This window comes from Ailuropoda melanoleuca, chromosome 15, assembly GCF_002007445.2.
Source record: "Ailuropoda melanoleuca isolate Jingjing chromosome 15, ASM200744v2, whole genome shotgun sequence".
Lineage (NCBI taxonomy): Eukaryota > Metazoa > Chordata > Mammalia > Carnivora > Ursidae > Ailuropoda > Ailuropoda melanoleuca.
Genome location: NC_048232.1, coordinates 65896965 through 65912153, shown reverse-complemented (window position 1 = coordinate 65912153; position 15189 = coordinate 65896965). Strand labels below are relative to the sequence as shown.

Genomic DNA, 15189 nt, shown 5'->3' with positions numbered 1-15189 from the left:
TGCACTAACTCAGGGGACATTGCATTTCAATAAGTGAAAGGCAAGTCTTAATTTAGCTTAATTTCTTATTAGATTTATTCTCGCATAATTTTATTTGACATTAACATTCATCTTGAATACTGTGGCATTACCTATCTTTGAACACAATGTGTATTATATTTAAAGGATGAATAAAAAAATGTTCCCTAGGAGAGTAAAGGGGCAAAGCATATTGCCTTTGACAATTGCCTTTGTTTACAACTTTATTTTTCCGTAGTTGTTCATCCACTAGCAAAAATAATTGATAGTAGAAGGAAAGGAGAAAGTAGTACCAAAAAAGGTGGAAGAATTCATTTTATCTAACATTTAACTTCATGCTTGATACATTAATAACAGATCATACTGTTTTTTTTTCTGTTTAGAGCTGCATCTCAGTCATTGCCCTTAACTCCAATTCTAAGAACCTCAGGGGNAGAGACAGCCAGCGAGAGAGGGAACACAAGCAGGGGGAGTGGGAGAGGAAGAAGCAGGCTCATAGCAGAGGAGCCTGATGTGGGGCTCGATCCCATAACGCCGGGATCATGCCCTGAGCCAAAGGCAGATGCTTAACCGCTATGCCACCCAGGCGCCCCTCAGTCATTGNCTCAGTCATTGCCCTTAACTCCAATTCTAAGAACCTCAGGGGGCAGCCAGTCAGCTCTTGAAATGGCTTTGATATTTAAAATTCACCATCAGAAATTATATAAGGCCTTGGCCTTTTCAGGGGAAGATAGTTGTTGGAAAGCTGGGAGGCTCTGGTGAGGGAGTGGCCACTGGGCAGTGTGAAAGCCCTTGACAAGCTGCTTCTTTCCCAGCTGAGGGCCTTGAACTTTGAGTTCTGTTTTTAGAAAAGCTAAAACAGGAGCACATACTTTCAGGGTGTTTTGCTCCCAGTGTTGCTTTTACTAACAGAATAGCAAAAGCTACGGCTATCAGGTAATACTAAGGAGTCCTGGTGATTTTTAAAAAGGGATGAGATGCTGAACCCAAATGGTTGTCTGAACAGTAGGGTCAGTATCACGGATCACTCTGAATGAAAGGTGTGCAAACGACTCCTAGAGTTCCGGTGGAGGTGGGAATAAAGAGAAAAGGCAGCAATGGTTTCCTTTGACTCTACCACCAAAAGCTTTAGCAACCCCATCAGAATAAAGGAAGCCACAATTCTCCCATTATGTCCCTGGGCATTTTGTATTCTTGTTTACATACTTATTATGTTCATGTAGGTTGACAGCTGTGACTCTTGTCCTAGATTACATGGTGGGATATCTCCTTATAAGCAATAGGATCATAGATCACACCCTACTTTTTCCAATATACTCTCATCCACAAAGGGAGAGTAAGAGCAGACGAATGTATTTTATCCAAAGAAAAGAACATGTAGTAGGAGAGTAACCTAAGTCTATAAAACAAAGTAGTCAAGAAAGCTGTTTTGCCACTAAAATCCTCCCAGGGGCAAAGTGAAGAATTTCAGCCTATTTTGGAAATCAAATTGTCAAAATTGATTAAAAAAAATCCTAGAGGAGAACAGAGGCTGCAACTTCTTTGATCTTGGCCGCAGCAACATCTTGCTAGACACGTCTCCAAAGTCAAGGGAAACAAAGGCAAAAATGAACTATTGGGACTTCATCAAGATAAAAAGCTTTTGCACAGCAGAGGAAACAGTCGACAAAACCAAAAGACAACCTACAGAATGAGAGAAGATATTTGCAAATGCTTTATCAGATTAAGGGCTAGTATCCAAAATCTATAAAGAACTTATCAAACTCAACACCCAAAGAACAAATAATCCAGTAATGAAACGGGCTGAAGACATGAACAGACATTTCTCCAAAGAAGACATATAAATGGCCAACAGACACATGAAAAAAGTGGTCAACATCACTCAGCATCAGGGAAATACAAATCAAAAAATGAGATACCACCTCACACCAGTCAGAATGGCTAAAATTAACAAGTCAGGAAACAACAAATGTTTCAAGGATGCAGAGAAAGGGGAACACTCTTACACTCTTGGTGGGAATGCAAGCTGATGCAGCCATTCTGGAAAACAGTATGGAGGTTATTCCAAAAGTTAAATATAGAGCTACCCTATGACCCAGCAATTACACTACTAGGTATTTATCCAAAGGATATAAACACAGTGATTTGAAGGGACACATGCATCCCAATGTTTATAGCAGCAATGTCCACAATAGCTAAACTATGGAAAGAGCTCAGATGCCCATCAACAGATGAATGAATAAAGAGGATGTGGTATATATATATACAATAGAACATTACTCAGCCATCAAAAAATTGAAATCTTGCCATTTGCAACAACATAGATGAAACTAGAGGGTATTATGCTAAGTGAAATAAGTCAATTAGAGAAAGACAATTATCATATGATTTCACTCATATGTTGAATTTAAGAAACAAAACAGAGGAGCATGGGGAAGGGAGGGAAAAATAAAACAAGATGAAATCATAGAGGGAGACAAAGCATGAGAGACTCTTAACCATAGGAAAAAAACTGAGGGTTGTTGGGGAAGGGAGTGGGATGGGGTAACTGGGTGATGGGCATTAAGAAAGGCATGTGATGTAATAAGTAATGGGTGTTATATACAACTGATGAAATCACTGAACTCTACCTCTGAAACTAATAATATACTATATGTTAATTAATTGAAATTAAATTAAATTAAATTTTTTTTAAAAAGTATCCCCATGTGATTCCCTCAGCCTGTGTTCCCTTTCCTGTGCTCCCATAGCACGCACAGGCCTCTATTAGAGTACCTACTCACAGTGTATGGAAAATTTTTATTTACTCCTCTGTTTCCCCAACAAACCATGAGTTCCTTGAGGGGTGGCACCATTACTTACACAAGCATAGATCCCACAGCTCTACAAGAATTATTTACTGAATTAAATTGTTAGTTCACTATTAATTAACCACGTGCCAGACACCACACAATTGTAGCCATATACTACACGCATGATCTCCTTTTATCTACACAACCACCGTATAAGGTGAGATATGGTTCTCATTTCCATTTTAAAGACAAGAAAACTGGGATAATGAGAAGCTAAGTATCTTGCCAAAGTCACACAGTCAGTAGTTGAGATTTGAAGCCAGACTGAAGCCAAACTGTGATTTTAATGACGAAGAAATGAATCAATAGAAGATGTTTCCAAGGGAATAAAGGATGGGGTGGGATCTAGAGTTTTATCAGTTGAGAAGACTTAGCAGGAAGAATTGGCCTAGTAGGTGTCAGACTGTGCTATGTATCTTGCTGAAGTAATTTCATCTAAAATCATTTCATCCTCATGAAATCTCTATGAGACCTAGATACCCAACAAAGAAACCAAGGTTCAGGACAGCTGGGTGCTGGGGAGAGCTCTCTTCTGGGTTGTAGACTGCCAACTTCTCATTGCAGCCTCACATACTTCCTAAAGAAGAGGGCACTGAGCTTTTCATCCACTTATAAAGGCACCAATCTCATCACCCCCAAGACCGCGTCCAAACCTCCCAAAGATCCCACCTCCAGATACCATCACACTGGAGCTTAGGCTTCAACATATGAATCTGGGGGGGTTACGGTCAGTCCATAACACCATGCAAATTAAATGCAGCTTTCTTCCCATCTCAAACCTGAACCCTCTTGGCTGTATCACTATAAATTCATGACTACTGTCCTCAAGTATGGCCTTTATGTGCCTGGAAATTATACTTCACTTTCTATGTCTCTCATTCACTCTCCTAGTGCTACTCTTTTTCTCTCTCCTGATGACTTTGCTTCCTATTTTATCCAGAAAATACAAGCAATCAGAAGAAAAGTTCCACCAGCTCCCACTACTGCATTTATCCACCTTCCTGTATCTGAGTCCCTACGCTCTGCTCTGCATCCTGTTGCTATGAACTGATCACGTTCCTACCCAAGGCCAACACCTTCTCTTCTGCACCAGATCTTGTCTGTCTTCCTTACTCCAGTATGCTTAAATATCCCTCCAACAATGCTCCCAGCTTTCTTCTGGTCATCAATTTTTCCCTTTCTATTGGATCATTCCCATCAACATCAAATCTGTCTCAATTTCTCTCATCTTAAAATAAACAAAACAAAAACTCAAACTTTCACTTACATTCATATCCCCCTCCAGTTTTAGCTACCACTATATTTCTGTGCCCATATAGAAAAGTTCCTCAAAAGAGCTGTCTGTTCTCATGCTCAAATTCCTCTACTCCCATCTCCTGAGTCTTCTTCAAATAGGTTCACCACTCATCATTAGAGTGAAACTGTTCCTATCAAGGACACAGTGGTCTTCATTTTGTCAGATGCCAAAACATATTCCCAATCCCCATCTTCTCGGGACTATCAGCATTTAACACAGTTGATGTTGCCTACCTGATGCTGAAACTTTGTTTAGCTTCCAGAACACCACGCTCTCATGATTTGATTTCCTTTCTGGCTAACTGCTCCTTCTTTGTCTTCTTTGCTGATTCATTCTCAACACCCCAAGCAAAATCCATTCATATTTAATGCCCTCTAACTTAGAGTAATGTAGTTCGTTTTGCAGCAAATGTGTTTCCCTGATTTTATCTTCTCATCTGTAATTTAATTAGTTTTCATTCTCTGAGCATATACCAACTGGCTAGAGGAAGAGCCTTAGAGGTACGCTGGGTGGTGAAGGGAAACCAAATCACAGATAACCAGTTACTCATTGATCCTTGTGTGTCCTCTCTGTTGTAGTGTGTTCCTGTCATCCAGTTGGATCAGCTGTCCTTCCTTTCAGCTCAGTGACCTTCTGTGACCCCAGCAATGGTGACTGCCCTTGCAAGCCTGGGGTGGCAGGGCCACATTGTGACAGGTGTATGGTGGGGTACTGGGGCTTTGGAGACTACGGCTGCAGGCCCTGTGACTGCGCAGGCAGCTGTGACCCGCTCACAGGAGACTGCATCAGCAGGTGAATGCTCATGGCTCTTGCTCTGTCCATGTGTCCTTCAGATTCTTTTGAAGATCTGGTAGTGGTTTGGAAAATCTTGCATGCCAGCAGTGGAGCAAAGATGTATTTGCACAGCTCTTTAAAGAATCTTTGTCAAATTACAGAGTCATTTGTTCTTGCAAGATTCTAGAGATGGTCTTGTTCATTTTGCAGAGTAAGTTATTCTTAACAATAGGCCCTTAAAACACTATTTCTGAAAACTAAAAGGATGGGAAGGTACCTGATTAGGTTTAAGTCTCCATACACATGTTCATTTCATTCAAGTTCTAAGAAGGTCCTTAAATTCATCATTTTCTATTTTATTAGCAGCACAGACATAGACTGGTATCATGGAATTCCTGACTTCCATTCCATGCACAATAAAAGCGAACCAACCTGGGAGTGGGAGGATGAGCAAGGATTTTCTGCACTTCGACACTCAGGTGAGACAATGGATATAACCAGTTATCATATTTCCAGGTCTGGTCTCAATTAACAGTGATTCATGACAAACCAGAAAACAACTCTTAGATCCTAGGAGGGGAACTCTTCAGTTCTGAGGTTAATAAAGTAGTGACACCCCTGTCCATAAGTGTAAAACTATTAAAGATAGCCAGAGTATTTTAACAAGCTTTTGTTTATTTTATTTGTTATTTTCTGATTATTAGAGTAACATACCTAATTAATATAGAAAATTTGGAAAACATAAAACATCACAGTAAAAAAATACCCAAATCTCATTACCCAAACTGTTAGTGTTTTGGTGTGTTTCTCTCTCTCTAAAACATATGTTTAACATGGGTGAGAGTTAATTGAATATATCAGGTTTGGAAATGTAGAGATCCATTTAAAGGAAAAATATTCTTACAGACCTAGTGTAACTTAATATACACAAAGCTGTGTGAACTCCTTATATCTTTTTTACAACTAGAAAACAAAACTAATTTTACAAACTAATTATAAGCCAAATAACAAAACTCATAAAATTCTAATGAATACCATTAATTGAATATGAAAAGATGATTTTTACTGAAGCCCACACACTTTTTCTTACATAAATATGTTTCTCTGAGTCTACCAGGTCTATACTACTATCTCCTCTGACTCAGTTTTCCTATGATGCTTATCTGTTCCTTTGTTTGATAAGCATGCTGTGCTATTGATATGAATATATGGTTTCTGTGTTCTCATTATTTGCCATTTAGGGTATTTCTAATTTCCAATTTTCCACTGTTATATGTAATGCTACAATGAATGTTCTCTTAAATGTGACTCTGTGCACTTAAGAAGGAGTTTCACTGGAGCAGGGGCTGGCAAACTGGCCCTCAGACCAAATCTGGCCTGCCAACTGTTTTTCTACAGCCCACAAGCTAGCTGCTCTAAGGTTTATAGTTATAATTTAAAAAGTTATATAAGTACCTGCATATTATCTTTAATTTTGTCTCTTAGCCCATAAATCTTAACACATTTATTATCTATCCCTTTATAGAAAATGTTTGCTGATCCTTCTTTTAGGGTACAACCTAGCCACTCTTGGGTCACAAGTATGCTTTTTTTTATCAAATTTACCACATATTGCCAAATAGCTCTCCAAGTGGTTATAAAGATTTGCATTCCACCAGCAAGGTATGACATCCTGTTGCTTCACATCCTCACTGATACTTCATATTTATTTCACAGATTTTTATAAAACACATACAAGAGGCCAAGCACTCTCCTCCCTCACTAAGTCAGGCACAGTTCAACTCATTTAATATTTTTGGACTTCTAAAGTTAACATTATCAAATCTCTCAACTTTTGCCAATTTGATGAGTATGGACTGGGACCTCGCCGTTTTAAATTGTATTTTCCTGATCACTAACAGTTTTAGTAACTTTTCATGCTTTCTTGGCCATTCAGGTCTCTTTTTCTGTGTATTTCCAATTTGTTGTTTTCTCACTAATTAGGAATTCCTTATAAATTCATTCATCTACCCAGCAAATATTTATTGAATACCTATAATATATGCCAGTACTGTAAATATAGTAATAGAACAGAACAGATAAAAAGTCCAGCCTCCAAGGAGCTTACATTCTTGTAGAGGAAGACAGCTAATAAATAAGTAAAATATTTAGGGTCATGTTGTTTAATATAATAGAGAAATAAAGCAGGGAGGGAGATAAGTGGTGGGGGGGCATACTTTTAAATAGGAAGATCAAGAAAGTCCGTGAAAGGTGACATTTGAAGGAAAAAAAAACTGAAAAAGGTAAGAGAATGAGCTATATAGATAAAAGAGAGAGGAGAGTTTAGGCAGAAGAAACAGCAGGTGCAAAAGCCTTGAGGTCAGCAAGGAAACCAGGGTGACTGGGGCAAAGTAAGAAACCACAATTTTAATACATTTTCATAAAGAACTTATGGACTCTTCAAGAATCAAGAACCCAAATTTGAGAAACACTGGTATTTGCAATTCTATATCATGGTTTTTTTCACTTACCATAATCTTGTGATCATTTTCCTAATGGTTTCATTTTAGTTCACAACAAGAAAGAAGGTGGGAAAGATAAAGGAATACAAAGTAGTCATATTTATCTTTTTTAGCATTTGAAAAAGAAAAAATCTTTCCCATTAATATTTTGCCTCAATGCTAAATAGTCTGAATTATATAATTTTAACTTTAAACACTTTTGAAACTTTTGTTCTATTTTTCTCACACAATGATTTTTGTAATTATTCAACTTTGCCTGCTAAGCCAAATCTGTAAAAATCAATTCTTTAGGACCATAAGACATTCATTAAGCCAATCAATCATGTTACTAGGGAGCTGGCGACACACCAGTTCAGCACATAACGTGCTGGCATCAGAATCACTCCAGACTCACATCCACAACAGCTGTTAGGTCTGTGATACCCCTAGAGAGTCTCTGAAATTCATCTGGAGGAGTTCCAGATTGAGGAAGCCATTGTTTGGTTTCCTGCTAAATAGCCGTATTCCCATTGGGTATAGAATAGTGCTGTGCTGGTGGCACCTTTTTTAAACAAACAAACAAAAGGTAATCAGTTTTCTAAGCACCATAGTTCATTCTCAAATATATGTGCCTACCTACCAATTTACCTACCGTAAGTTTCCCAAACTAGAAATATAATGCACTATACCAAGATACCCTTAATTTCTACCACTTCTTAGGAGATAGAGAACATTAGATATAAAATTTTACCTCCTGTACAACATATATGGCTTTAATTAGTGCCATAGAACTTGTACAACAAAACTGGCTTTAAGTAGTACTACAGAATTTGTACAAGAAAACTGGTTTTAACCAGTACCACAGAACAGTAAATAGTGTTCTAATAGCCTAACATTAACTAACTAGGTTTTTCTCCCCTTCCAGATTTCCTTTAAGACAACACATCTGGGGGGGCACCTGGGTGGCGTCTGCCTTCGGCTCAGGGCATGATCCTGGCGTTATGGGATCAAGCCCCACATCAGGCTTCTCCCCTAGGAGCCTGCTTCTTCCTCTCCCACTCCCCCTGCTTGTGTTCCCTCTCTCGCTGGCTGTCTCTCTGTCTGTCAAATAAAAAAATAAAATCTGGGGAAAAAAAAGACAACACATCTGGGTTAAAGCTTGTTTGACAAAAGCTCATTCAAAAGCAAATTTTAGGGGTGCCTGTGTGGCTCAGTTGGTTAAGCGTTAGACTTGGTTTCAGCTCAGGTCATGATCTCAGGATCATGAAATTGAGCCCCGCAAAGGGCTCTGCGCTTAGGAGAGTCCTGCTTTTCCTTCTCCCTCCTCTTCTGCCCCTCCCTGCCCCTCCCTCTCAGATAAATAAATAAAATCTTTTTAAAAAAATGATTACAATGGCAATCTTTACGAAAAAAATTTTAATGTTTGATTTCTTAACATATGAAAAGGGAGTATCGGAAAGCAACCACAGAAAGATCTTCAAATAACAGAACTTTGTATGTTCCTGTTGGCTGAAGGACTACAAAGAAGAACATCAGTTGAGTAATAATATATGCCATTTGGAGTTCCATTAGGTTTTTCAGCACAGTAGTTACCACACTCTCCAGCTTTGGTGGAATTAGCAAGGGCCGCAGGCTATCTACTTAGGTTACTCCAATTTCTGAATGAGTAACCATCTCTGCTATGTTTAGATTATATGCAATATTATTTAACAAATCACAGCAGCTAATTTTAAACACCTTAGATTTCTCATTTCCACTATTTAATTCCCCTTTTTTCCTGCTATTTCTGTGGTAGCTCAACCCAGTTTTTCTCTGGGGAGCCACCCTTCCCCCCACCCCATTTAGTACAGTCTTGTCCAGGCCAATCAGATGTGCGCTCCCCAGAACTTAAATCTTGAGCCGAAAGTGACAAGGTCTGAAAGTGATCCCAGTTCATGATTCTGACAGCAAATCCATAAAAGGGACTGCACAACAGTTCCTGCTACCTAGATCTCTGCTGCTCTCCTGGTTCTTGTCTTTTCTGAGTTCTGGTGCTTCAGCTTTTTCTCCTGTCTGTGAGTTATTCCACATCCTTTCAACAATATAAGTTAAACCACTGACTGCTACAAAAAACCCTTAAATTATACACCCCTGAAGTGCTCTCCTCCTGTCACCTTGGCTGAAAACTCCAAGTTAATTCTTAGGCTTCCTCTTCTAATCCATTGACAAGATTTGTAGACCCTAACTCTGCAGCCTCCCTTAATATTTCTTTCTTTCTAGACCTACAGCCACCTTTTTAGTTCAGACCCACATTTCATCTGACTTAGTAGTGGGAAGATCAGGGGCTTCAGGTTCTCCCAGACCCAGGCTAAAACTCTGGCTGTTCTACTTGTTAGTTATGCTGCCTTGGACAAGCTAATTAACTTCTCTGAGCTTTTATTTTTTCATTTGTTAATAATTCCTACCTCAAAATGTTATTATAAATATTAAACAAGATTATATGGATAAAGTTCCTTATATAGTTTTGGCTTGTGGTTGGCACTCAATTCAGTTACTGTTGCTGTCATCAGTTTCATCAGCTTCTAACTGGTCCCTACTTCCATTTTCTCTCCATCCCAATACTTTTGATACAGTACCGCCAGGTTAATATATATATTATATATTAATATGTAATATATATATTAATTCATGTAATTTCTTTAATCTGATAGGCTTTGAAAATTCCCCTTTATCAATTGTCAAAATGGGTGAAGGGGAATGAGAGATACAGACTTCCATTTATGAAATTAATAAGTCATGGAAATAAAGGCACAGCTTAGGGAATATAGTCAATGGTATTGTAATAGCATTGCACGGTGACAGTTGATAGCTACACTTGTGGTGACATAGCATAACATATAACTTGTTGAATCGCCTGAAACTAATGTAACATTGTGTATGAACTACACTCAAATTTAAAAAAAAATCCCCTTTGTCTAACAAATTAAATTCAGGCCCTAACTGCCTATCAGTCAAGGTCCATCATGATATCTTCTAATATTCACAACTCACTCTGTACCCAGGAAAACAGAACCACTGACTCTTCTGTGAACACTCTCTGCCCTTCTCTCTTACATTGCTTTCCTCACTCTTTTATCTCTATATTCTTGTCAAATTTCTACCTGCTAGAATCTTAGATGAGTAAACAAATATGAAACACTTAAAATAGTTCCTGGCACACAGTAACTGCTCCTCAGTAAATGTTACCTACTTTCGTGACACTCAATGCCTACGAAATGCAATGCATGAGAAGGGGAGGGATAATAAAATTATATCTAATTGTCAAGTAAGTAAGAATGGGAATCCTACCCCTTCTGGGTTCTAGGAACATGAAGATAAATAAGACGTAACTATTGTCCTCAAGGATCACAGTTTAGAGAGGAAGCAGATAAGTCAATGAGAATGCTATGTATAGACTATATCAAAGACATTTTGAAAGTCTTTCACAGGGCCTGGCAAATGTCTGACACACAATGACTGTCATATATCATTTAAACAGTCGGGAAAAAACATCCTACTTATTCTTCAGAGTCCATTTCAAATCCTTCTTCAGCCATGTAGCCTTTTTCCATCTTCCCAAACATGTAGCACTCCCACCCAAGCATATCATATCTGTCTTAGAACACTTATCACTGTGTGTACACTTGTTTTATTCACCTTACTGAATTATAAGCCTTCAGGCAAGAATTATGTATTGCTCATCTTTATACACTCTGAAGTATATAGCATCATGTCCTGCACATAATAGGTACTCAATAAATACTTTTAAATTGGATGGCATTACCTACAAAGGACTGCTCAATTGTTTTACTATATTTGACTTTTGCTATGGTGAACATTAATTGTAAAAAGACTGTTGTCCTTCCTATAGTTTATCCATTCAGTTGTTCCTTTCCATTAGCATGGAATCTTAATACTGGACTATATCTATTGTAACATCAATTATAAGCATTAAAATACATCACTGTTTCTACCTCTATTTCTCCTAAATCAATATTTTATTGAATGATAACTAATTCAATTCAGAAAGTGACTCTACTTTGAATGACTTTTTATGGTTTCTTAGTATTTATGGATTATGTTGTATGAATCACTCAAGCCTTAAAGAGTTCTACCACCTGATACCTGAAACTAATATAACACTGTTAATTACACTTCAATTTTTAAAAATGAGCTATGCTACCTGGATTTACTTGCTCGTTTTTTTTTTCCCCTCTTCTTTGTTTCTAAATAACTAATACTATTTTTCATTTACTCTGTGTAGGTAAATGTGAATGTAAAGAACAGGTGTTAGGAAACTCCAAGGCATTCTGTCGAATGAAATATTCATATGGTAAGTTCAAAGTCCTTGAATGCTTCCAAGAATCTATTCAGACCAAATACAAAGAGTTTTTTAAGGAATTGGGAAGCTTAGTCTATGACATTCTCAATATATCAAAGCACTAGTCTTATATAATAATTCCTAATAAAGATGGTGTTGAATGTTCTGGTGAGAGCAGGAGGCTGGTAGAGCAAAGGCAAGGCCATCCTACTATGAGGAAAAGAGGCCAATAACAAAAAGAAAAAAAACATGACACATAATCTTTTCTTATGGATGCTTCTTGTCTTCATAATCTAAAAGGGAAGCCTCTAGCCACTATAATGATTCCTGTGCCAGTTTCATGTAGTAATACCAGTTTTGAGTAATAATTGTTGCCAGTTATCATGTAGTAATACTAAGCAGAAATCAGTTCAAACACTATTTCACAGTGATTAAGAGCTCGAGCTTTGAATTCAGACATACATGGGTTTGACTTCTGGTCTATTGCATGGGTAACTTAACCTCTCCAGACTTCTTCATCTGTAAAACAGGGATGATGCCACCTATCCCACAAAATGGGACTTTTGAAAAGCACACAGTACAATATCTAGCGCACACAATATGCTCAGTACCTGGCAGGGAGGAGGAAGAGGATATATATTTGGGAAGCACTGAGATTAGCTGTCCATCCAGGCCTCTTCCCTGCCCTCTCTGTATATTCTAGACTCCTGTATCTTTCAAGTACCAGGAAAATATAGATAAAGGAAAACGTCACTGCCCTAAGTAAAGACTGTTACTATCTTCAAATTCTAATCGGCTTCATGTTTACTATTAAAGCAAATTAGATGCCTTATCTTGATAACATATTCTTGACTAGTATCTAAGGTTTTTCATTGTTCCATAATTCATACTTCCCAAAATACACATTACAATGAAGAGAAAATTTTAAGTCACAACTTCTGAAACCAAGTGTTTAGGTTCTTGATAACACTGTATTTAATCTCATAAAAGATAAAAAAGTAAATGTTGAAAACCTCATAAATCTTATCTAAAATTACATACATATTTCCCTCCTTTCACCTGACAACCTGGCTAAATAACAGAAGAAAACTTTTGAAATGTTTAGTGTTCAATAAAGAAAAGTTAGTTTAGAGAAAATGGTATTTACTATCAAAAGCAAAAAACATGACAATTTAGTCGAAAGGTAGTCAGTTTCATGGAAATATCAACTGTTTTTCAATATTACATATATTTAGTAGCTTTCTAAATTTTTAAACAACTACTCTGGCATCTTTTAATACAACTGTATTATTTTCTCTTAAGAAAACTTGTTCACTCTTAATGATGTAATTAAATACCTTGTTCTTATTAGGTGCAATACACTTAAAGACTCAGAAAAAGTGGTTTCCCCCTCCCCATTCTATGAATGGGGGAAAAAAACCTGATTCACTTGTTCGTTCCTTTAGCAAATATTTATTAAGCTATAATAATGAAGAGATGAGGTCCCTGTTCTCTTCAAACATACAATCTAGTAGAAAAATAATAGTGGACATTTGCTGAGCAGTAGCCATGAGCAGGGGCACTGTGCTGCATACCCTTCGTGCATTTACCTTATTGGGATTTCAGCCCAAACCTCTAACTTACTAGTCGTGCAAATTTGGGAAGTTCACTTAATTTCTTAAAACTTGGCCCCTCAAACATAAAACAAAACAAGATGAACTCTTAAGACCTTTAAAAGTCTAAAATTTGGTGATTCTATAAAAACTGCTGACAACCATATTCTCAGGAATTGGGACCAGCCAGTATAGGGTTCCCTCATCACACAGAATTTTCCATCAAGATATAAACAAGCACATAAGAACTCTTCTAACAACATAGAACACTACATCCAATGTTCCTTAGGTGTACTTTCTTCCCCACCCCAAATTATTCCACAGCTTAATCCCCAACCACATCCAATTCATAGATAGAAGAGCACGGCACAATAGAATCGTGAGTTACAGAGAATACTGAAGCGCTGCCATCATGTGGAAAGACAGCCAGCCTAACCCCACTTAGCTTGCATTTTACATCCAGGGAAGAAGATTAAATAATCAATATTTAATTATTCAATCTCTTTAGAATATGTAAAATATATTCTGGCAGTAACATTTTGTTTGTTCTTTGTTGTAACTTTAATACACAGTGAACCACAGAGTAAAATATAGTCAGAATCTAGATATAAAACATTCTACTTCCTATACACCTTCTTTCAATTTGGATTTGATAGCTAAATGTGTTTAAAACTCTGTTAATGGTAGGCAAATGGCTGGTAGTCTCTTAGCATAATGATATGGGAAACAGCAGTTGAAAATGTCTATAGTTAATATAGATGAATAAGGTGAAACCAACATAAAAGTCAGTGAGCCTAATGATTTTTTTATTTGAGGTTTTTTTTAACTCCAGTACAGTTATTATATTAGTTTCAGGTGTATAATACAGTGATTTAACAATTCTGCATATTACTCAGTGCTCATCAAGATAAGCCTAATGATTTTTTCAAGCAAATTTCCACATTTGCATCATCATTAGTTAACTTTTCCATTATACTCTGAAATGCATATTTAAGTTATTCCAAGTTCAAAAAAAGCAGTATGAAATTCTATGCATTTTGACTTTTGGAATTGTGTTGTTTCAGTGCTAAAAATAAAGATTTTATCAGCTCATGACAAAGGATCTCATGCTGAGGTCAATGTGAAGATAAAAAAGGTCTTAAAATCTACCAAATTGAAAATTTTACGAGGAAAACGAACATTATATCCAGAATCGTGGACTAACAGAGGCTGCACTTGTCCAATCCTCAATCCTGGTAAGCATTAGACTTTTCTAGCTTAATAACTACTTTGTCTCTGCTGATTTGCACCTTGTCTTAATATTCTCCAAATCACAACTGAACTCACCAAGAGTATCTCTCCTTTTCACCATCTGAATTCTGGGGAAAATCCAAATGGAATTCTTTGAACTGACATCAAAAAATTATTTCTCTTCCTCATGTTCTATAAAAGTAAAATATTTTTAAATCCACCAATATAATATTTTCTGTCCTAAAAGAGAAGTCTCAGCTTGGTTCCAAGTGCCAGTAGCATAGAAAACACTTTCATAAATTTAGATGCCACTAACCCTGCATCTGAAAGCTAGGTCCTATTACGGTGCCCTGGGTAGAACTTGCTCCCAAAGGAAATTCAAATGCAAAATTCCATCTGTGCAAATAATATTGAATTCATATTTACAATTGCATGAGAAGCATCTGTGGATGGAAAACAACTCTCAAACTCTCATCATCTTGTTTTTCATTAAATGATTATTCTGATTTCAAATTAGAAACAGCAGAAATTAAAACAACAAAAACAACAACAAACCACTGTAGAATCTTAGAGAAACTTGAAATTAAGGGAAATTTGCATTTTCAAA

At 37.1% G+C, this 15189-nt stretch overlaps 1 protein-coding gene across 3 annotated transcripts in view; it reads left to right on the top strand.

Annotated features, from left to right (window-relative positions):
- NTN4 (netrin 4) overlaps window positions 1–15189 on the top strand; it is a 103466-nt gene that overhangs the window by 82760 nt on the left and 5517 nt on the right. For 2 of the 3 annotated variants that reach the window (XM_019799671.2, XM_011224998.3), the window contains exons 6-9: window positions 4746–4959; window positions 5305–5420; window positions 11704–11772; window positions 14417–14587. In XM_019799671.2, coding sequence (XP_019655230.2) covers window positions 4746–4959; window positions 5305–5420; window positions 11704–11772; window positions 14417–14587 — 570 coding nt within the window. The remainder of the gene's footprint in view (window positions 1–4745; window positions 4960–5304; window positions 5421–11703; window positions 11773–14416; window positions 14588–15189) is intronic. The other variant, XM_034643987.1, reaches the window with a different exon arrangement.